This window comes from Trachemys scripta, chromosome 15 (assembly GCF_013100865.1).
Source record: "Trachemys scripta elegans isolate TJP31775 chromosome 15, CAS_Tse_1.0, whole genome shotgun sequence".
NCBI classification, from domain to species: domain Eukaryota; kingdom Metazoa; phylum Chordata; order Testudines; family Emydidae; genus Trachemys; species Trachemys scripta.
In genome coordinates this window covers 20,474,187-20,496,852 of record NC_048312.1, presented here as the reverse complement: position 1 = coordinate 20,496,852, position 22,666 = coordinate 20,474,187, and the positions used below count along the sequence as shown (strand labels likewise).

At 36.7% G+C, this 22,666-nt stretch overlaps 1 protein-coding gene across 4 annotated transcripts in view; it reads left to right on the top strand.

Moving 5' to 3' along the window:
- The window catches only part of SPECC1L (sperm antigen with calponin homology and coiled-coil domains 1 like), a 116,141-nt gene extending 93,808 nt beyond the window's left edge, over nucleotides 1-22,333 (top strand). For all 4 annotated transcript variants that reach the window (XM_034791631.1, XM_034791632.1, XM_034791633.1 and 1 more), the window contains 3 exons: nucleotides 11,280-11,396; nucleotides 13,160-13,219; nucleotides 14,592-22,333. In XM_034791631.1, coding sequence (XP_034647522.1) covers nucleotides 11,280-11,396; nucleotides 13,160-13,219; nucleotides 14,592-14,681 — 267 coding nt within the window. In that variant the 3' untranslated portion in view covers nucleotides 14,682-22,333. The remainder of the gene's footprint in view (nucleotides 1-11,279; nucleotides 11,397-13,159; nucleotides 13,220-14,591) is intronic.
- The last annotated feature ends 333 nt before the right edge of the window (nucleotides 22,334-22,666 follow it).

Below are 22,666 nucleotides of genomic sequence, written 5' to 3'. Positions count from 1 at the left end.
TTTTCTCACATGGCCCTGCCCCCAGTAAAGATTTTACAAAACCAGAACTTAAGTCTGTTCTTTCATCCCCATTTTATATATGCCTTCCACAGAAAGCCTGTTACAACATCCGTTTTTTTGAAGACTAATCCCTTTTAGTAGAGTTGATTTTTGTCATGAACAGTCTGTCTCAAATACTAGAGATGATTTCACATAACTACTAAATATTACTTAAACTACAATACAGTTGCTAATTCCTAAAATGCCAATACTCCTACAGATGCTCTCCCGTCTTTTTTATGTAAATATACTCCAACCACCCTGACCCATTTTCCCTATAAAAAATATGCAGCTCTGAAAAGGCTTATTTCTCGATTGACAGCTTCCTTGAAACCCAGCTCTTTGTAGTTATTGCTTTAACTCTGTATGGTCTGAAACAGCATCCAGAAAAGTTCTGGATTGGATTTCAGTGGGAAAGACTCCTCTTAGTTTAGCCAGTGATACAAATCTACAACAAAGAGGAAGTTTTGTTGGAGGTCTTAAATTGATATCATTCTGTTGTTGATTCCCTGAGGAATAGTTTAATGCAAGTTAAATAGAAGAAAGTGGAGCTTTAAAGTAGATTGAGTTCATCATAACGAAGATTCTCCAACAATGCTACTATTAGGTGAAGGTATTTGAAAAAAATTCGGCTGTCTTTAAATATGCCAGTTTTGTATTCGTGCTTCCTGAAAATATAATTGGATATGTTTTTGGGCATAGATTTTCATTCAAATGATAACTTGTCCCTTTTGTGGATGTTCAGTCAGCCCATCAGGCCATGCTGTACCTCCTGTTAATTAGATGTAATAAAAACCATCCATAACCTACAAAGCAGCTGGTAAACAGAAGCAGGTCCCCTTAATTGTTTCCTTCCATTGTGGCTTTTTTCCCCTTCCATTTGGCTTTTCTGGCTCTGTTAACGTTCTTGAAAGATGGATTTGTTTTCTATGTGCTATTTAAGAGAAGCTGGGACTGACAGGAATGGTTTAGAGAGATGGGGATTGCTCTATATTTTTTCTGAACGTTGGTCTTACTCCTCCATAAAGCTTTTGGAAACAGTCGCTTTCAGATTGACTTACACTTTGAACTTTCTCTGTAAAATAATGAAACATTCCTAAAAGATTCAAAGTTGTGTGTATTGAAGGGAAGCCCTCCTCCTAAAGTTCACACATCTGTGTGCAGATTTTTACCTACTGTTGATACAATTGACATTTTAAGTTTATTGTAACTACAATATTAAAGGGAAAAGTAGCTTTCTCCATTTTTTTCAGTTTTATTTGTGCTTCTGGTAGTGCTTTGCATGTAGTCAGTTTCCCCCTGTCTTTCGCATAGCAAGAAGGGACAGAAAAAAGCACTTGAAAGGAGAGGGAAAATATAATTATAAATCCATAAAAGTTTCCAGCGGGACTCAGACAGGTGTAGGATCTGAAACTAATTCTACCTTACATTTTGAAATTCACTAGATTTCAAATTGAGTGTTTCATCCCATGGAGAGCCAGAGCTAGTATAATATATTTCTCCTTCCCTTGATGAAAAAACATTTCATAATTAATCCCTGATTTGGATTCTGGCACATTCAGTGATCTGGTTTGTGTGAAGTGAAGTTGGCTCTTTGTGTATTGGAATGAATAAGAGAAAGGTAGTGCATTTGACACCACTTTCATAATTTTTGGTTAACAATAGGGTCCCTCCTTTTGCCTCCACCTTAACCCTATAATTCTGTGATGTTTAGCACTAAAGGCTGTACAGTTATTGGACTAAAATAGTGTGTGTGCAATACACTTTTATTTGAGCAGCTTGTTACTAGTAGACTAGAAGCTGGTGGTTCCAATTAAAATGGAAATTTTTTTTCCTGAAATAAAACTACTTTTAGTATTGCATTTATAGACAAGAATAAGCAAAAGGGTAAGTAATGTGCACTGTTTTTAAGACTAATATGAAGGTAAATATTGTGTCATATTCCATTAGGAATTCATTTTGTTATCAGAATAATTTTATATACTATAAACATTCTAGAAGGGATTCATGTTTCAGGAAAATATGAGAGCAGCATGGCTGAAACAGGGCTGAGAGACTAGAAAACTTGTATGTTCCCAACTCTTAACAGTTGCTGTTTGTGTTTTTAGATGAATTATTTAACTTATGCCTCAGTTTTTTTATCTGTAGAATGGGGATACTGCTTGTCCTCACAAAGGTGCAGAAGATTAATTAATATTGGTGCTCAGAAGATGAAAATACTGCATGTGATAAATATTTATCTTAATATTTATATTTAAATAAATCACGTTTATATTTATTCTTTGGGAAACTATGGCATCAGAAGGCTTCTTCTATTTTAAACTTTATTATAGTGACAGTTTAATCAGCCAGAATTGGAGAATGCATGCATTGCTCTGGGTATATTTATAGTTACCAGAGAGCACATAGAGGCAATAAAAATTAAGGCAAAAAAATCTGTCCATAAATCTTAATTGTGGCTTCATAAATGATTATTGGCGTCTTGCCCAATGTACATAAAAATAATGCATTGTCTCTCTTCAAATTAACCTGGTGCTTTTGTAAATATATAAAGACCAGGTGTGTGCATTTAGTTGCCCTTGAAACCAGTGAAAAATATTGATTTTTTTCCTATTTAAGGTTTCATTTTTATTCAGTTGATTCATATTCACAGGAAAATATAGCATGCAACTTGTAGAAAACACTGATAACAGCAGTTTCAATTCAAGTAATAGAAATAGGATCTGGATCCTGTTTCTTTTAATAGTCAGTCATATGACACTTCTCAAGAATATTTATATTCTGATTTATTCAAATCTGCTTATCTGATAACCTTAAAACATATTAACAAAAATTAAAACAAATTCCATCCTCACCAAAATAACTCCCTACAATCCCCATGCATCGCAGTCTCTCAAAACCCCAAATAAATAGGAGAACTTTGCCGGGTAATCTGAAGGTAATCAGACTTTGGTCTCTGATGGGCCATTTGGGGTAGTATATTCTGAGGGCTTTGCTCTTTTAGAACTTAGCTGTTTCTAGTTACTTTTTGTGTCAGGATTTCTTGGTTGGGATTCAGAATGGCGGTGACCCATTTATAGTTTAAGACCCATCAGAGAGTTGCATTTTGGAGTGTTCTGGAGAGAGAGAGAGAGAGAGAGCAGCTGCATTGCACCCATAACTGATTCGCAGAACTGAGATTTATCACGGTTCATGACAGGGAGACAGCCAGGAGGGAAACAGGCATCTGCATTCTGCACTGGTTTACGTTTCTCAGTGTTTTTTCAAAAACAGCCTTATGTAAAGGTGCACTGATTTGAGGTCACAAAGACACTACACACAGATCGAAAGAAGGTGCTCGTGGCTACTTACGCAATCTTGCGCTCCAGAAATTATCAGTGATTTAGACGCAATCCCATATTGTGGAACTAACGCACCTAGTCATAGGGTCAGACATCACCCCTGCTGCCCTCTCCAAATTGTCCCCCTATCAGTATCATTTCAGTTTTGTAGTACTGATCATCAACCACCTTGAACTCAGTTGAGCCCCAACTTCTGGCAAGCACTGGGAGAGTCAAGAGACCTTTCGTGTGGATGTAACAAAAGGCTGTGTCATTTGCATACTTGGCATAGCAGCCAGAATTGTAGCGTCGGAAGGGTGGAGTTGATTTAAATCACTAGTCAGAAAGACTCTATTTAATCATGGTTTTCTACATAAAAGTGCATTCTTGTTGGTTGTTATAACCTTAATACATATTCTTCACAACTCAGAGATAGATGTAGGTTTCATTTTTAGAAGGTACACACTCTACATTTTTAAACAGTGATTTGTTTTTAAAACTTTTCAGATTCATTTTCTGATATAGCTGTAAAACTAATGATTGTTTGGTTATTTCATTTACCAAAGGTAATTGAAGCAGATATTTATGAAGTCATTGGGAGGTGAGCTATCTCCAATTCTACAGGTTAATCATTAGTATTTGGAGGATTTTCTTGCCATGCTGTATTAGGAGGAGAACATCACCAGACAGACATTGAAATTGTTTTATTTAACTAAAACAACAACATTAAGTATTCTGGATTTTTTTCTTCAACAGCAAACATATAATATTTTAACAAAACAAGCGTATGTCCCTCGCTTCTCACATTTATCTCCAGACTTCTTCTCCTTGTCCAGATCTATTCCGCTCCCAACAATCTTCTATTCATTGAACTTTTTGAAACTTTGCACTTTTAGAGACTTAAGGGATTGATTCTGTGTACACAAATTTGCAGAGAGGGGACAATAGGGTTGAGGTCTGTTATTTCTCACCTCTATTTATTTATTTATTTATTTATTTATTTAAAAACATTTTTGTTATTAACAAGCATGTTACCTCTGAAGACACAAATCCACAGTTTGAGAACTGCAAAACTAAGCATCTCTGATGGTATTTTCTAGACTGAGCACTGAATCCCATTGGGTAGATAGAAAGATTAACCTAAATAATCTATACAGAAGCCCGTGGAACCTCATAAGATTGGGTCCCTAATCCATGAACTATTAGAACTCATTTACAAAACTTTTCTTAAACATTACATGAATATATTGTCTCATACTATAGAATTAGAATTTATAATTCCTATTCTATGATGAGATCTTTGAGCTATAATGTATCTTAGGTAAAACTATCTTTAGATAGATTTTTCCTCAAAAAGCATTTTATCAAAAAAATCCAATTTAAATAAAAAAATCCGATTTTATTTATTTATTTTTTAAATCATTGATTTTTATCCACCCTGAGCGTCAGTCTCATCTAGTGGCCTCCCATATTGAACAGGAAGGATGAGAGCGCAGAACCCTGCAAAACAGGAGAACCTCTGAGATAGATGAGTCCAATACTACCCTTTGGGATCTCTGAGAGGAAAGAATGAACCACTCCAGCAATACCATCTACCACAATCGGAGTTCAGTAGTATGTGATTGTTGAGAGATCTTTTAAAAAAAAAAAAAAAAAGTGTGGACAACTGACCATCATCCATTTCTAGAAGACAATTTTCAGGAGGTGAGACAGACATGGTTTTCTTTCCATATTCAGGCCTAAACTCAGATTGAGAAGGAAGTCTAAGAAGTCAAGAGAATTTCAGAAAAGAGTTGCCTCTTCATAAACAATACATATATTTTCCCCAAAAAGCAGTGTGAGACAGGGAAATGTGTGCTTGGGAAGACTGGGGTGCTGATTTGGAGGGGAGGCTAGTTACATAGTCAATATTCATAACTTCATATACAAAAACGATACATGCGTACAACATGCAAAACAAATAGAATAATCATATTCAGCAAAGCAATTCAGCAAAAAAAAATTTTTCCAATGACACCTCACATGACTTATCTTGCATAAAATCATAATTATGTCATAATCATATCACCGTGAAGAATGAGGTGCAGTGTCACAGTGGTAGTAAGATTTTTTTTTTCTTCAAAATCTGATGTGAGCACGTTCATCATGTAAATTGAATCTTTTCATTGATATGTTTTCACGAGTCACTATTTGGTTATTGGGGAGCTAGTTCAATTTGTTCTGCTTGAAAAGAAGAAGCTTTAACAAAGAAAACAATTACATTTTCTTTTTGGCTGACACCTTTCTCTGAGTAACATTAGGAAACTTCTTTCAGCTGTGCAACCAAAAGTACAGATCTGTGTTTTGTTATACACCTTTTGGCGCATATGGGAACATGGGTATTGCGATACTAAATCAGACCTGAGGCTCATCTAGTCCAATATCCTATCTCTGGTGGTAGCCAGCATATCAGAGGAAGGTATAGGAACCCCACAGCAGGCAGATGTGGGATAATCTAACCCTCCAGCCCACCTCCTCTAGCGCCTACATATTAAGTCACATCCTAATCTCTAATAGTTAGAGTGGTTTAAGATCTGAAGCATGAGGTTTAATATTCCTTCCAAAACTTTTGTTTTGGAATTATAATTCTGGATGATATTGTTATCCAGGTAGTCCCTGTCAATTTTATGAATGTACTGCTGGCCAGGTCCTGGATCAAAAGTTAAGGATACCCCCAAAGAAGAGGATCTATAGTTACATTTCCTTTGAGCATATTATAGATCAGTTGTTTCTCCAGAAATCATTTTGAGGGTGCAATTTCCCAAGGTCACTATTCCTACTTTCCATTTGTTTAAGTGTACTTGGTGTGCAGTAGAAATATAGGGGAGATAAGAAAAGCTTTATTTTTTTAGAGAGACTTTGTCAATAAGTATGTCACACTGTGTTCTAAGGTAATATGTCTCACTGGTAGTTTTTAAACTTTCCCTGTTAACAAATAGTAACATGGTCACTTCTTCAATTGGCGAAATAAGATTCAATTCCTGTTGGTAACCAATGAGACTTCATTTAGAATACAACCTCTGTATTAGTGAGTTAGCCAGCAGAACTCTTCCTTCTGTAATAATTTAGCTTTATTTAGGGGGAAAAAAACAAACATAAACCCCCCCAATTTAAGTCATAACTTTCAGGGGAGAGTCTTCGTATCCTAGGGAAAAAACAAGAGCAAAGTTAATATATTGACTACTTCTCAGAGTAGTATTTTTGAAATAAGCCTGTTGCAAAGGGATATGACTATATAACCATATGTAACCATTATAAGCAAAGCGTGACTCCTCGTATATTTGACTTTTCAAATCTCTTTACAGAGAATTAAAATGGTCTGTTTGTTGGACTTAACGATATATCTGAACACTTTCCTGAAAGCAGTCCAAAAAGGAATCGCTATTATATATAAACGTTGACACTTTTTTTGCTTCTTTTAATGCTTTTACTCTGAACCAATAAGCTAATTTATTAGCGATAATGAGTGACTAGAATTTTCATGGTCTGATGTACACCCATATTATATTAATGTTTAGTTAAGTCATAGAAGATAGAGTTCAGTGTGGTTTTGGATTGTCCATTCCCCTTCCAACACTTGAAATAATACCTAAGATACACTCATCTGTTGTTAAACTGATATTACTCTTGGTCTTTATTTAAAAAAAAAAAAAAAAAAAAACATTTATCTTTTCATTTGTCTATCAGAAACACTGCCCAAGAGACGGTTTCCCCCAATAAAGGAATAAAAATCTTTCCTTAGTAGCAATAAAGATGAAATCCCCACCTCCATGTCAACCAGATCCTTTAGGTCCCTCTTGGGCTCCATGATGTAATTCCAGCCTTTGGGATCCCTGTTCACTCAAGTGAAGTGGTGAGCATGTGAGTTGTCAGTTTCTGCAAAATGTAAGTTTTCATTTAAAAATTGTGGCCTTTACAGCTGCAAAGAAAAGTTGTTGTTTTTTTCAAATAAAAACCAAATCCAAACTGATGCCTAAATGGACAGATATATCAACCAAACCCATTTGGCTGAGTGTACGTACAAATGGCTGAATTTACTGCAATAACCACTTGAAGTGAACTTTAAAAGCAACTGGGAAGAGACTGCTTATCTGATTACCAGGCAACCTAATAGCAAAATGCTCACATTCTCTATATTTGAGCACTTTACAAAATAAGATAAGACCAGAGCACTTATTCAAAGCTGGTTTAATGAATCACAGTAAATGTTGAAGACTGTAGCAGGCTAACTTGTCTTATTTTTTTTACTGCTGTCATAAGCTACATAGTTATTTGGAACAGTCAGAGCTCCAACTTCAATACTAGGCTCTTGCAGCCAACTATTACTTATCTCAACTAACTATGAGCTTGTGCTTATTAGGGATATTGGTTGAATGTTGCCAAACAATATTAAGTGGCTACTTTTTCTGTAATTCGTTGCTAAGCGTCTCACTGGTTATATAGAAATTCAAGACTATTCCATTCAGTGGTCTGGTTAAGTGAGGCATCCACAATGGCATTAATGGGGAAAAATGACACCCTGCAGTAAAAGGTTGGGGGGGGGGAGAGGAATAAAGATATGTTCTTACATGAAGCATCTGCATTTTTTAATTCTTCGATTGTACGTAACTTTCATTTCCTCTTTGTATTGTACTTGTTTTTCTCAACGGTTGCCTCATAGACTTCACAAAAGGTGTGATTGGACCATTCTATGGCCAAGTCCAGGGTTAAAGAATTTTTAAAGCCATGTAATAGTTTGGCCTTATGCACACATGCCAGACCTTTTTTTGTTATCACTTGGTTTGGTGACCACCCTCTCCCCGAAAAAACCATGGCCCTTGGGGAGAGGTTTGAAGGATATTTATGTGTCTGGTCAGTCTTTTCTATTGTATTGTCTCTGTAGTTATGGGATGGGCACCTTTAGGGACTTTTATCAATTTTAAATGAATTATGGTAGCCAAACATGGTTGTTTTGGGAGGATGGACAGGACTTACCGTTGCTTTCTGCTGACTATTTGGGGGGGGGGGGGAATTAACATCAAGTAAACAGAACCACCAAGGGATATACAAGGGACTTTCACACACAAGTTAGAAGACCTCGACTTTGCAGATGATGACAGCTAGCTATCCTATAGTCAGATACATGCAAGCCAAAATAAATGATCTCCGGGTCTGTGCACAATTAGTACAGATGAAAATCAACAGTGAGAAAACTAAAACCGTGAGAATCAACACACAAGAAGCACCGATAACACTTTCTGGAACTGAAATAGAAGAGGTCTGATATTTCACGTAACTTGGCAGCATTGTAAATGCAGCAGATGGAACAGATGAAAATATTAAAGCCAGACTAGTGAAAGCCAGACACCCATTTGTAACAGTAAAGCTAATCTGGAGAAACAGAAACCTTGCCCTCCCAAATTAAACTTTGAATATTTAATGCCATTGTAAACTTGGTCTTACTGGATGGTGCTGACACTTGGAGACTTATTAAAACATTGCTGTCTAAACTCCAACTGTTCATAAACTTAGACAAATCTTCAATAGCAGATGGCCAGAAAAAATCACAAACAAAGAAATCTGAAGGAGGACAAAACAGAAACTGATAGGACAGGTTCTAATGGAATGAAAATGGAGGTGACTAGTACATACATGGAGGAAAGACCCAAACAACATAACAAGAGAGGCATTAGACGGGAACCCCCAGAGCAAGAGGCAACAAGGTAGATCAAGCTTAACATGGAAATGAACAATAGAAGCAGAATAGAAAGCTATCAAAATGACATTGGAAGACGCCAAGACTGCAGCAGGAGACTGGCAAAGATGGAAGGCAGCAGTGAGGGTCCTTATGTTCTGGCATAAGAGAGAGAGAATTCATTTTAAAGCTAGGCTACTTAGAAGCATTTTGACGAGGAGAGCCCCTCCCTGTAGCTTTATCTGTGTTCTGTGCATAGATGTGATTGGGAAGGTGAGTTCTAGGGAGTGCATGTAACTTGGGGGGTTAGGGGGCTTGCGGGGCAGCAGGGCGATGGTCTCATAGAGCAGCTTAGAATAAATAGATGGCAAGGAATTTGTATTAGCTTTGACTGTGAGCTGTTTTGAAGTTTGGTGCTGTCTGTTGTATAAAATTTGCTTAATTTTTTTTTGCTGAAATTGAAAGGACCCCTTCTTCCCTAATTCAAGTAGCGTTTAACTAGTTTTGACATCTCCTGAAAATAACCGGAATCAAATTAATTCAGTTGGATTCCAGCTTCCTGGTGGTTTGGGGGGCAAGGAGGGAGAGCTTTTTTTTTCCATTCTGTGTCTTGAGGAAGTTGAGACTATGTAAAGAACATATTCCCACAGCACTGAGGGGTTCAAACAAAGCTATTTCCGTTTGGAAGCAGGCTGCTGGATTGCAAAGCAAGGCACAGGCTACTGCCTGCAGGCATTGTGAGTCCAAGCACGTACACTTACATCACCATAGTTTGAACTTGTATTTTGTAGAGTTTGTGTAAAAAGAGCTGACACCGGGTAGGAAATGAAGATTCGGGGGGTCAGTAGGGCACGGAGAAGCAGCATTTGTTACTTTGCATTTGTAATGCAAAATCTTCATTGGTTTGACAAGAAACTGTCTTGCATGATTTAAGTTGCATTGTCTTTAGTTTTTATCCTGTTTGGTATTGTACATTCTTTTCTGATTGAGATTAAATAAGAGGGAGTGATTAGAATTAGCCTTTTGTGAAAAGGTGTGATTGGTATTACTGTTGTGAGGAAAAAGGTTGATTTATCTGCTGTTTCTTGGATTCTGTGACTGCAGATTGTTTCAGTTTTAGTGTAATATCAAATATAAAGCAATAGCAGAGCTGTCTAGTCCAGTTAAGGGAGGGGTTCATTTGACATATAGAAGTTTACATTTCTTCATATAGGTCTCAAATGATAGGTCGGTAGATGCAGTTTCCAACTGGTTCTTAAATAAAAGAATCTAAACTCACTGCCATTCATTTGGGTGGCAGTAACCTCTTTACCATTATTTTCCTGACAGCAGCCAAGTGCACAGTGATTTAGAAAGGTCACTCAGGCATCTTGTTCCTAACTTCCTTTGGCAGAGGCCGTTGACTCTTTTCAACAACTTTGTGTACAAACTCTTGTGGAATAAATGGAATTGTTTAATTGTTCCACTTAGCTCCTGATTGGGACAGAAAGATATGGGGTGTGTGGGATGGCGGAGTGCAGAAATAAGGATTTTACTTTTCAGTCTTACTCAAAGAACTGGTTCCCTGCCATGTTTCATGTCCGGGTATTCCAGTGGCTCATCTTTTGAACAAGAATTAGTATTGAGTTTGCATAATATTTTGTATCAGCTACCTCTAATGAAAATTATCACCTTATTTGGAAAGGAAATATCTGTGCTCATTGATTAGTCCTTTTGCGTAATTAGTAATACAGTAGAATATGAGAAAATCCGATCTTCCCATGCTTTGAAAACATATCATAGCAGCTTGGCATATTTTAAGAGTTCCAAAATGAGACCAGTAGTATGTATCTATAATTTGTTTCTGCTTGTGTCTTAACATGTTCTTCACTTAAACATTACTATCTAAAAGGAACACAAAAGCATTCGCTAATGTGTATCATGTATCTTTTGCGGATAAGAAGTCAAATTAATTTCCAGAACTAATCTGTCTTTCCTGTGCTGGTCTATTTCTCACCCTCAGTAGTGTTGGATTCTGATCTCTGACCATTTCAGCACTGAGGCTGAAGTAGTTTTCAATTGCATCTCCATTTCTAAAGTGCTTTGGCATTCTTTTGGTAAAAGGTACAACATAAATAATATTATTTTTCTAATCACTTCAGTCAAATTCTAAAGCAGTATTAAATGGTAATCTACTATCATTTATAGACTCCTTTTTTCCCTTAAAGAATATTGACATCACAAACTTCAGCAGCAGTTGGAATGATGGGTTGGCCTTCTGTGCAGTCCTCCATACTTACCTCCCAGCTCACATTCCGTATCAAGAACTGAACAACCAGGACAAGGTACAGTATTATAATATCCAGTTTAGCCTATGCAAATTGAAAATATAGTTAAGCTTAAAAAAAAAAACTTAGGGCAGATAAAAAAATACATATAATGGATGGGCATGTAACAGGAGACACAAAATTGGGATTAATTCCTTGCATTAAAATTTTAAAAGGGAGCATGACTATATTACTTAAATTAGGTAAGGGTGGTTATAAAATTAAAGTTTATCAATTATTTGAGGCCATTGGACAAACAAGAACTTGGGGACATATGTAAGAAGACTTTAATGAGCGAACATAAATTTAAGGTGAGGAGATAACAAACGGTGGGTGGAAAGGGCTTTCAGTTGAGGTGATAGCATTCAGTAGTCTTTAACCAAAATGTTCACTGTCATTTAATGTTAAAGGTATGAAATTCAGGAACTTGTGTGCTTTGGAGTAGTTTATTCCCTTTTTTGGGTGATAGGAGGATTTTTTTTTTGTTGAACATGCTTCCATCCCATATTGCTCAGGGTGTTTATTGCTTTCCTCTAGAGCAAAATTTAAAATCAGTGTGTTAAAGGATAAAAAGTTAAAGATAAATTGGGAAAAAGAATAATCTCAATTTCTTCCAGTGTGTTGTAATTAGTACCCACAGAGACATCTTCCGGAGATGCATTGTTAATAATCTCCGTAACAAATGCAAAAGAAAATTCTTAACACACAGAGATAATGTATTACTTTTGCCATTTTTGTGGACAAATAACTAATTTTTTGCCTTAATGGATCCCCTGATTCTTATTGTTCAGTCCATTGGTATATATTAAATAATCATTGTTTCGTAATATCTTATGTTTTCCTTTTTTCTCTTTAAATATCCTCTTTACAGTCCTCTGTTTATTCTAAGACTTAGTGCTGCAGATTTTTACTTGTGTAGATCTATATTTTACTTGAAATTCAATTTAATGTTTATCACATATCCATATGGATATTAAAGTTATATCTTTGGTTTTACGTGAACACTAAGGCTGGTAAGAGCTAAGAGAAGAATCCTCCATGAGGTGCGTTGGACATTGGCATAAAGATTTATTTCACATGGTATCTGTTACTACTCTGAGGAGTGCTACAGGATTACCTAGAATAGATTAATAAAAGTATATACATCCCCTGAGTGCATCTCTTCCACCTCTATAAAAGTGGCTACAAGGACCTCTTATCGATTACCATTGCCAATCTATTGTACTTTTATCAAATGAAGTTTTAAAAGTTATAGTTACCTCTTATTTGAACAGTTCCTCTAATGGTTGAAGTTTAGAATCTTATTAAACGTACTGTTTCCCAAACTTTGCTCAATAGTCACTTATTCTCCTTATTTGATAACATTTAATTTAAAATGCAATCCCTTTTAGCTGCATCTTTCTTATACATACAGATGTAAAAACATATCCCTCTCCAGAATTAACAAAATCCTTTCCCTACTTATCATTTGATGCTTTGGCTTTTGGGTCTTTTTGTATTTTATCTGTGGCAAATTATAGTCCCCAGTTATCACTATCTATTCTAGCATTGTTGAAAAATCTTTACCCCAATCCAGCAGGTAGTAAATACTTCCTACAGGCATTCAGGTATCCCTTGTACAGAATGATGCCTGAGATACATCTTTATAAAAGTAGTTTAGTTATAAACCGTAGCTGAAGTCAATACAGGGTTTTATTAGAAATGTTTTCAAGCAGCAAGTCCGTTTACATTTTAAGTAGTTTTCCTTCTGTTTTCATATAAATGTTGCATTACATTTACAGAGAAGAAACTTCACTCTGGCCTTTCAGGCAGCTGAAAGTGTTGGCATCAAATCTACTCTGGTAAGTGTTAAGTTGAGTGGATAATGTCCTATTTATAAAATGCCTTTTATACCTTGCACCATGAAGTTCTGTGACAGAAAGATTACTGTGTTTTGGGCCTGAAGCAATACAATGAGGAAGGTTCATTTGCCCCAGAGTGATTTGAAAAATGGTTGTATATTTTGTATGAAGGCTACTTCTCCATACAAACATTACTGTTCTCCTGAATTTTTTTGTTGTATTTCTTGGCTTCTTCCTTGACAGGGCAGGTATTTTGTCTTGTGACAAACTATAGCATATAAAGAAACCATTTATATTCAGAACAATACAGCCAAGCTAAAGTAGAGTCCAGGTTAACTGCTCGCAGATATTCTGGCCTGAAAAGTCTGCAGGGCAGACATACCAGGCTTTTTACACAGCCTGGTATGTGTCTGTGCGGGTGGCTTAAGGAACTGTGGGTACAACGTACATTCTAGATTTGTTTACATTTCAAATGGTTTGAATTTATTAGAATTCTGAAGGTACAAATCAAACCCATGAAAGTTGGTTTCTTATTCAATAAAGTGTGAAGGTCATGATTTCTGTGGTCCATCTATTAGACCAGCAAATGGTCCAAAATATTGTTGGATAGAGAGGCTTTCTTTTTCTTCATAACTGAGCACTGGCAACATTAATAGAAAATTGGATACTAGCTCTGTAATAAATTAAGTTTTTAACTGTGAAACTGTTTCTCTAACTAACAATAGTTAAGAGGCTTTGTAATTCCTATAAGAAGAAATTCCTGGGCAAAGTTGAAAAGAATTACTAATTGTCATTATGAACATAATTACCAGAAGAGGAAGACTTTTCTGAAGCCATGGAATTGGAAGAAACCCAAGCCCTGGTAGATGTCTCCAGCAATTCAGCTAGAATTGCCAGGACCAGAAAAAGGATTTAAATAACTAATTAGGACTTATGTAACTTGAATTCTAGCAAAGCTGCCATTGAGTTAGCGACTCACAATGCTATATAGTCAGACATTTAAAAATAACACTTTCCTTGATCCTTATCAAAACCTCTGACTAGCCATTGTATTTGTTCACAATGGAGATACAACTGCTGAGTATTTTTAAATACCTCAGAAGCTAGTGATTTTGAAATGTGAAGTTTTTTACCAAATGCAGATGTAAAAATAGACTATTGAGAGCAGCTGTAGAAATGCCTACATGCAGTTAGCTCCAGTAAAATGGCAGTTTCCTCTCCTTTGACATTACAGTACATAACAGTACTGAGCAAAATGGAGATCTTTCCTTAAGCCTTTCTCAGAGTGGGAGCTTTACAGCTTTGATGAACACTACATTGACATGAACTTGCAAGGTGGTCATTTTTAATTTTGATCTTCTTTTTGTGACAGGACATCAATGAAATGGTGCGAACTGAGCGTCCAGACTGGCAGAATGTCATGCTGTATGTTACAGCAATTTACAAATACTTTGAAACTTGAAACCTTGTTAATCCAAAAGATTTGCAGAGTGGAATCATCACTAGCTGCCAGACAGAAACGTGACTGAAATGCTAATCCCAGATTCATTAAAATCTGGCAACATTCATGTCCCTCAACCTTCAGTGACGCTATCATGGATTGTCTCAAACTATTTCAGGCAACAAACCTTGGAACACAGGTTAGAAGCAAGAACTTTTTACCAGTGTACTAGGCATATCCCATGGTATTGCGTTATCCAAATTAATTACGTAGCCTAATAAGACTGGCCTTCTAGGAACTGCCTTTACATCCAGACTTCCTGAAGTTTTCGTATTTTCTTGAGAGACTGAGGTGTATAATGCTGTAGCATATACAAAATTGAATGTACAGCTAAAACTATGAGAAGGGAAAGGATGAAACAGCATCAAAATGAATTTTCTCTACTATCAGAAACCACAGAGTCTGGGTGAATATTCTACCCACTACACCCCAATACAGTAAAAATCTTAATAGTAACTGAAGTTATTGCCTTAATTATTTTTCCTCCTCTCTAATGTGCACAATATTCAAGGGAAAGGAGCTTTTATTCTGTCAGGCTTACTTGACTGCAGAGTGCTCTCAACACCCGGACAAACCTGGCACAGAAGAATTCTTCAGTGTAAAGCTCTGTTTAAGCCTACCTCTGACACACAGTAACGTGGCTTCCAACTTTATCTAATGGATTATAAGGACTAGCACATACAATTCCTGGCTTGAAGAGTATACTGTACTTACATGGAGTTATATTTCATATAATTTTCTGTGCTTCCGTTATAACTGAGATTAATCAAGAATTTATCCTTGTGGAACTTGTCTCTATCCTCTTCTTCCTTTGCCTGCATAGCACACGGAGAAATGCCGACCTTTCCTTTACAGCACTATAAGCATACAGTATCTCTGATCCCAATGGTGGAATTATACCAGTGGGATATCTCCCTCTACAGAGAAGATAATTGTCAGTAATGGGATGTCCAGTTTTGCAGTGTTCCATGTACACTTTTCTTTGGATCTTGCAGATACTGGTCTGACTGAAAGAAAGCAAAACACGCTACGAAGAGAACTGCAGTGGGATTTATTTTTATGTAATCCTGTTCCAATCTGGAATATCGTATCACAAAGACTAATACTCCTGAAGAAAGAATGAAAAGCTTTGGTCTGCTCAGATTGTATTCTCCTAAAATGCACCTCAGTTCATGTGGCAAAACTCTCTGGGCAAAAGAGCTCAAGCAAGTGCCTTAAATATCCTTGAGTTGGTAGACCCTGGAGCTCCAGGGCACTGTGCAAAACAGTAGGAACTCAGAAGGATTTCTAGTGGCAAACAGACATGTATTCTTAATGATTTTTGTAACCCTGTACTTGTCAAACCAAGGGAAGGCTTTCACCCTACCATTGTGTTCCTGCCTCTTACTTCCCTACATGGTTAGCAACAGTTAAGCCACAGGAAAGAGCCTCTCTTTAATGTTGAGCTGAAGGTTTCATTTAATGACCACCTTTATAAATACACTTAACCTACCAACAGCTCTGTTCGAAACAATGATTCTGTTATTCCTATTGTGTGCCTATAACTCTTATGGACAGTTTGAATGAATAGATGTTAACAGCTCAGTGAATACAACTGTGCTTGGCAACTATTAGTGCTATCAGGAATGAAAAAAACACTGATTCAGATCAAAACTGTATAGCCAGTCAGAATAGCTAGCGCCCTGAAGAATGTAACCAATCTGAAGAGGGGGCATTTCAGCATGCCTCTGGCATTTAAACAAACCTCGCACCTCTTAACTCCTATATTATAAAGCTCAACTAACTCTTAAATTCTGATCAGTGTCTGGACAAATGTCTTGAGTGATGGGGGCAGAGGGAAGGGTTTATTAAATGTCTGGTAAATAACCATTTAGTCCATAGAGAGGACACTTGGAGAAGTTTCCAGAGAAGCTGTTTCTGGTGACTACTTCCTCTCTGATTGGGAGGCTAATGTTAGGCAAGTAGCTAAAAATTCTCAGGCTGTGAGTAAACAGGCTTGAAGATCCTCGGCAACCAAGAGAAAACGGTTGCAGAAGAGACTTCAAATAAAAAAATCTTCATAAGATTTGAATAGAAAGAAGTGGGAAATGTACACTATCACTATCACAAACTGCTGAAATCCCATTTCTGCACATCTATGCTACGGGAGGCTGTTCTCTTTTCCTTATGAATTTAAGTTGTCTATTTACAGTTGCATCATTTTATTTATTACATTAAGATTGAAAAAAAATTATAATTAAAAAGATAGCACTCCTCCTTCTAAATTCACTAGTAACCTATTGCTTTAACATAGTTTGAGCCAAGGACTAATTTTAGCTATTTTTTCTGCAAAGTGGTGTCTGAACTTTAGTTGCCTGGAAATCTGTCATTAATTGTAATAATATTGATCATGTAAACATCCATAAAAAAGGAACTCCAGTTTTTTCAAATATATCTAATTAGGCAACATGACAGAAGCATTAAGAATCTGCAGAGATGGAAGTTTTGAAATAATAAACACAGACCTTCATTAGAAATGAAGAAATCTACAGATTGCTTCTTGGCGCGATCTGTCTGTTTTGGTGGGTTTGTTTTTGTTTGTTTGTTTTTTTTTGTTTTATCTGAAGTTTTACTTGGTGTTGATGGTACACAAGTATTGGAGTCAGATCTGGAAAGAGGTATGAGGCTCCATAAAGAAATTTCCTAGAGACACATCTGAGCCTTTACAAATAAAATACTGTTCTTCTGACACAATGAAAGGATATTCAAGAAAGGGATGCAAGAAATAAAACAAACTGAACCCTGGTACACAGTAACAGAATGTTCAGAAAGGCGGAAACAACAAATCTCTCCTTTTGCTAATTGGAAGAATGACTTATGTAACCTTTCTGGATAGAAATAATACACTTCAGTATGGTTCCAAGTCATACTTCACCCTGAAAGGGCCAGTTCTGTTCACATTGTAGAGCGCAAGCTTCTTGCTGTTTGACTTGATTTTTTTGTTCTGTTTAGTATATGTAAATGTATTCCAAATGCCAAACAATGTATGGTAGATTTATTTTGATTGCATTTTAGTATGTGCCTTGCAAATGCCTGTGTTTTAGTAGGTCAGTGTTATTCATGTCCATCTCTATAAGAGGTGCACATAACCAAAACAGCTTGGACATGTTTATGCAGATTTGGCTCTGTTGCTGTCTGGATAATGTTAAGTGAAACACATTCCAATGAATGTAAAGATGTCAGTATCCAGTCAGGTGTGTGTCAGATTTGTTTAATGTTCATAGTACATCAGCAGCGAACTGAATGAACAGTTGAAGCTTTTTCTTTACCTTCAAGTAGCATCAAAGGAGGAATAACTTATTTTTTAATATTCAGACAGACGGTCTCCAGAATTCTTTGATGTCCAGAGTAACAATAAAAAGGTGATGTGAACCTTCAGAATCGATGAGATACAACTGATTGGGTTTTCAGGTATTTAATATGTTTAACTGAAAACACTTATCCATTAGTTTTGGCCATGTAACTCAATGGACCTCATAATGACCTTTCACTACAGCAATACCTGCTAGAAATTCTAAGCAGAAGCTTCTAATTGAAACTGGAGCCATGGAGAGGCAACCCAGAATGCTGTATTAATAATTACATGATATCCTGTTTAAAGAATAAAATGTCATTCTTTGCCTTATTTATATTAAACATTGTTTCTGCCAGTTATATATTGCATTTATCAGAGAGTGATAGATGTCTTCAGATTAATAATATGTTGTCCCTACCTTTCTGTGCTCCTGAAAAGTCAGCCAACCTGCTTTGAGAGGTCTCTAACTTGCCAGGGCGATGAAACCAAATTCAGCTGTTACACGGGTGTAAATCCAAATGAACCCCATTGACTTCAGTAGTTATTCCTGTTTTACACCTATGAAGAGAGCAGAATTTTGCCCACTAAGTCTAATATGGTGATGCACGCACAGCTGTGGTTTAAATAGTTGTAATAAAGATGTGCCTCAGGAGTTGTCAAAGTGACAGCAAAATCTCTATGGTGTTTCATATTTGTTCCCTGTCAATGACCTCAACATCAACTCTCATCTGCCCCCGCCCCACCACTCATTCTACCTCTGACATTATCAACCATTCCAGACAATAAAGAACCTGGTAGTGACAGCAATTTTGTTGATCGTATGGAAGGTAGAACAGAATGTTTTATTGCTGCATCTCTAGTTTCTGTACAATTCTGACAAAGGTATAAAATGTTCTGACCATAAACTCTGCTTTAAACTAACAAATAGGAGCATATGCTTTTTCAAGATTTTGTTTTACCAGCTGTGTTCTGCTCATGGTTGTCTTAAGAGCACTGCTTGCCTGTCCATTGACAAGCTGACGTCCCTTTCACAGCTTGCTCCAAGAATGTCAAAACCGTAGTCCATATCTGCCCTGATTCAATACACAGCCCCAAATAGGCTACCTGTGGAAAAGGGCATTATAGTCGTCATATATCTACACAAATTGCTTGCCCCTAAGTTTTTATGATCTTCCTAACTTGATGTGATCAATGATTTTTAACTTTGACTCTTATTTCATGTCCCTCCAAACCACATTGTTGGCTACTGCTACAATGCCTTGCCTCAGCTGAATGGCTAATGTATGAATCCCTGGGAAAGTTGACACCAACCTGAATTTTAAAGTAATTGTCATCTCTGTGCCCCAGAGATGACACCATTCATTGTGCTTCCTCTTGCCCGTTTACATTGATTGGCCAAATATAAGTCAGATCATTTCAGCTCTTCAATTGACACCTATTTCCCCCTCACATCAAGAAATGTAGTACATAGAGCTTACATCTCACTGTAATGCTTGTCTGCTGCTTTTGCATTTAAATCCTTAACTCTTCAATAAATGAAAATACTGTTAGACATTTCTAATTTAATGGCCCCAATTAAAAAAGTGTATCTAATACTGAGTGTACCCAATACTGAGTGTACCCCTCAGTAGTTTTTCTGCTTGTTTCTCAATGAGAGTTCCTATGCTCAAAGGATGAGCTGCTTGCTGTAGTAGAAAGGGTTATGAACTGCTATGTTTAACTTAAAATAAATCTGTTAGGGTTCAGCTGGGTTTGCTGGACATTTCTACGAATTTATTCAGCTCTGTCCGCTCTTAATTTTATCCTGTAATAACTAGGTCAGTGTTGAGTACATTTGGTAACTGTCAAAAGGTCAATGTGCTCGGGTCTGGGAACATTTGACTAGTTCATTCTGGTGACTAAATGATTTAAAAAAATCTTTTTTTAATGTGATTTTGTATTAAGAGCTTGGCCATTAAGCAGAATACTGAAGTGGGTCTCTTATTTCTTGTGTATTCCATGCTTCCCAGCTTTTACAGTTGGAAGATCTTCAACTGTTTCAGCTTGACAGGATTACTCTCTTGGTCTGTGTGAATTAATTACCAGTATATGTAATTCTTTTCCTTTCACTAGAAGTTGTTTCCCTACACCTAAACTTGAATAATACTTAGCTATGGGAGCCGGGTGCCTTTGCATTTTTCTCCAGTTTGAAGTGCTTTATTTTTCACTTAAAAGGTTCCTGACCCTAATTGATACAGGGTTGTATCTGCCATTGAGTTGCATGCAGATTTCCTAGTGACTTCAGTGAGAGTTCTGAGTGCAGAACAATAGTAGGACAAGTCGCTTACAGAATATTTTGTGGCACCCTTATTGTGGTTAAATTTATTTCCCATTGTCATCCCCATTTTCAGAGGTTTGTAGTGTGGCCAAAATCACTCAGTCTAGGCTGAAACTTGGTATATAAGCTCTCACCTGGGGAGTATCCTTCGGTTTAATAGTATTTTTGAAGAAATAGTTTGTATTTGTTATAGAAACTAAAGGAAATGTCATGGGTTTAGAATCGTGCTTTTCTAATGCTTTTGAATTTTAAACTGAGAATTTTGCATATAGTGCTAGAATATGAACTGGACTTTTTGGAGGGAAAAGATTAAAAAAATGACTCGCTGTGACTCCACTGTGGATAAGCAACATGTTAAGTTACGTGCATTTCCTCTTTCCAGTGAATAATATGAGTAATTTTAATCGTGTGCACTTCGTGTGTTTGTTTGGTAGCTAGAATGCCACAACAGACAGTTATTGCTGCATAAGAGCCCCAACAGTCTATCCTATACACAAGTCACGAACCAAGATTTTAAAGGATAGACTGAATTGGCAACAAAGGAACAGTTAATGTTTGGTCAAAACTCCACTTCACAAAATCTCTCTCTCTCTCTCTCTGCTTCACTTCTTTCAGGTAAATATGTATTTACATTAAGGTGAATTTCAGGAAATGGGGACATATGCATGACAACATACCCAAGTAACTTATACATGTAAAAATTACATAGTGTTTCCAAACTATTTTAAAATGTGTATCATTAAATATTCAGTTTGTTACAACCTATTCTTACTAGTTTAATGTAGATTTGCTTTTAAAATCTGCACCTCTTCCATGTTTCATCTGCTAAAGTTTGCTTGAACAAAAAAAAGCCTTTGTTTTCCCATTGGTTAATACAAATGAAAAGTATGAAACTGCTAACTGGGATATGGAGCATTTCCCCTCTAGATTGCCAATTCAAATCCAGCTTAGGCAATCATGACTATCTGAAGGTTGTTCAGTCAACATGAAATGAATTGGTGATCCAGTTAATAGTGGGCAGGTGTCAACATCAGGAAGTCACAGAATGATGCTAATTTGCACCACCCAAAAGGATGGACACTGAACTGCCTTCTGACCCTTAGAAGTGGTACCTTCAATTCCAGTTTGAGGTAACTGGCAGAGCAGTGTGGGAAGCTTGTCCCATCCCCACCCATTCTACCCCCTGTGTTGAGAAAGAATAAGATAATTTTATTGCCATCTCCTTCAGTCTGGCATCACAAGCATTATATTTGCTGACAAAGTGGCCCACAACTTTGATAATGACACCACTGCTTGGAATATTATCACTTGGCATAACTGCTCTAGAGAGAATTGGAATGTTCCATAGCTTTTAACAATCATGAAAACAGAAAACTGATTTTAAAAAGGCCTTTCCCTGCATTCTTCCTAAATTTTATTTATTTGTGTGCTTTTGCAACATGACTGATCACCCTAGCAGTGATTGGGTTGAATGAGGGTAACAGTTCTAGTTCTATGCAAAAAGCACTTTCCCTTCATATTTAACCACACATTCTATTGATAAAACGGAAAAGGCTTCAAGAAATGTCTGAGCTTTAAGTGCATAGTTGTGTCATAGATTTGACTTTACAGTCTGAGTGGGGTAAAATAGTATCTTTTCTCAGCTTCCCTTCCACTTGGATCTGAGACTTGGAAGCAGAGGAGGAATCCAAAATTGTTTCAGTTAGACTGAAGCCTGGTTCCAGTTTGAAAGGCAAAAATCAGTAATCAGTGGGACTTCCGAGGCTGGCAATCCGACTTTAAGTTAAAGCCTTTGGAGAAATAATGTGCTTTTAGTTTTGCAAGTTCCACAAAGGATCTGGGCATTTGCTTTATACAAAACAATGTATTCTGCATTTGTATTTAGTATATATGCCTTCGATTTGCCAATGTTACCATGTTTTCTTCTTAAGTTTGTGAAATAAAGATTTATAGATATTAAAATGTGTACTGTATTGACTGAGATGGGCCGTACTACAAACTGAGATCCGGTTAGCTTTTAGTACCATTCTGTCACCATTACTGACTTTCAGGAGCAATATTTAGAAGCGGTAGTTTACAGCGGTGTGTGTGGCACTTATGTAATACATGGGGGATGGGAAGGTGTAACTAATTCCTGATTTCTGTATGTGAATTTGTCTCCGAATTTTAGCACTAGCAGCACAACTTAAAGCACTTTATATACTATAGTGATGGGTATCCTTAGATATTATGATACAAGTGTATATTTGATGTATTGTCTTTACATTAGATTGTTCTGGTCTTGAATATTCAATT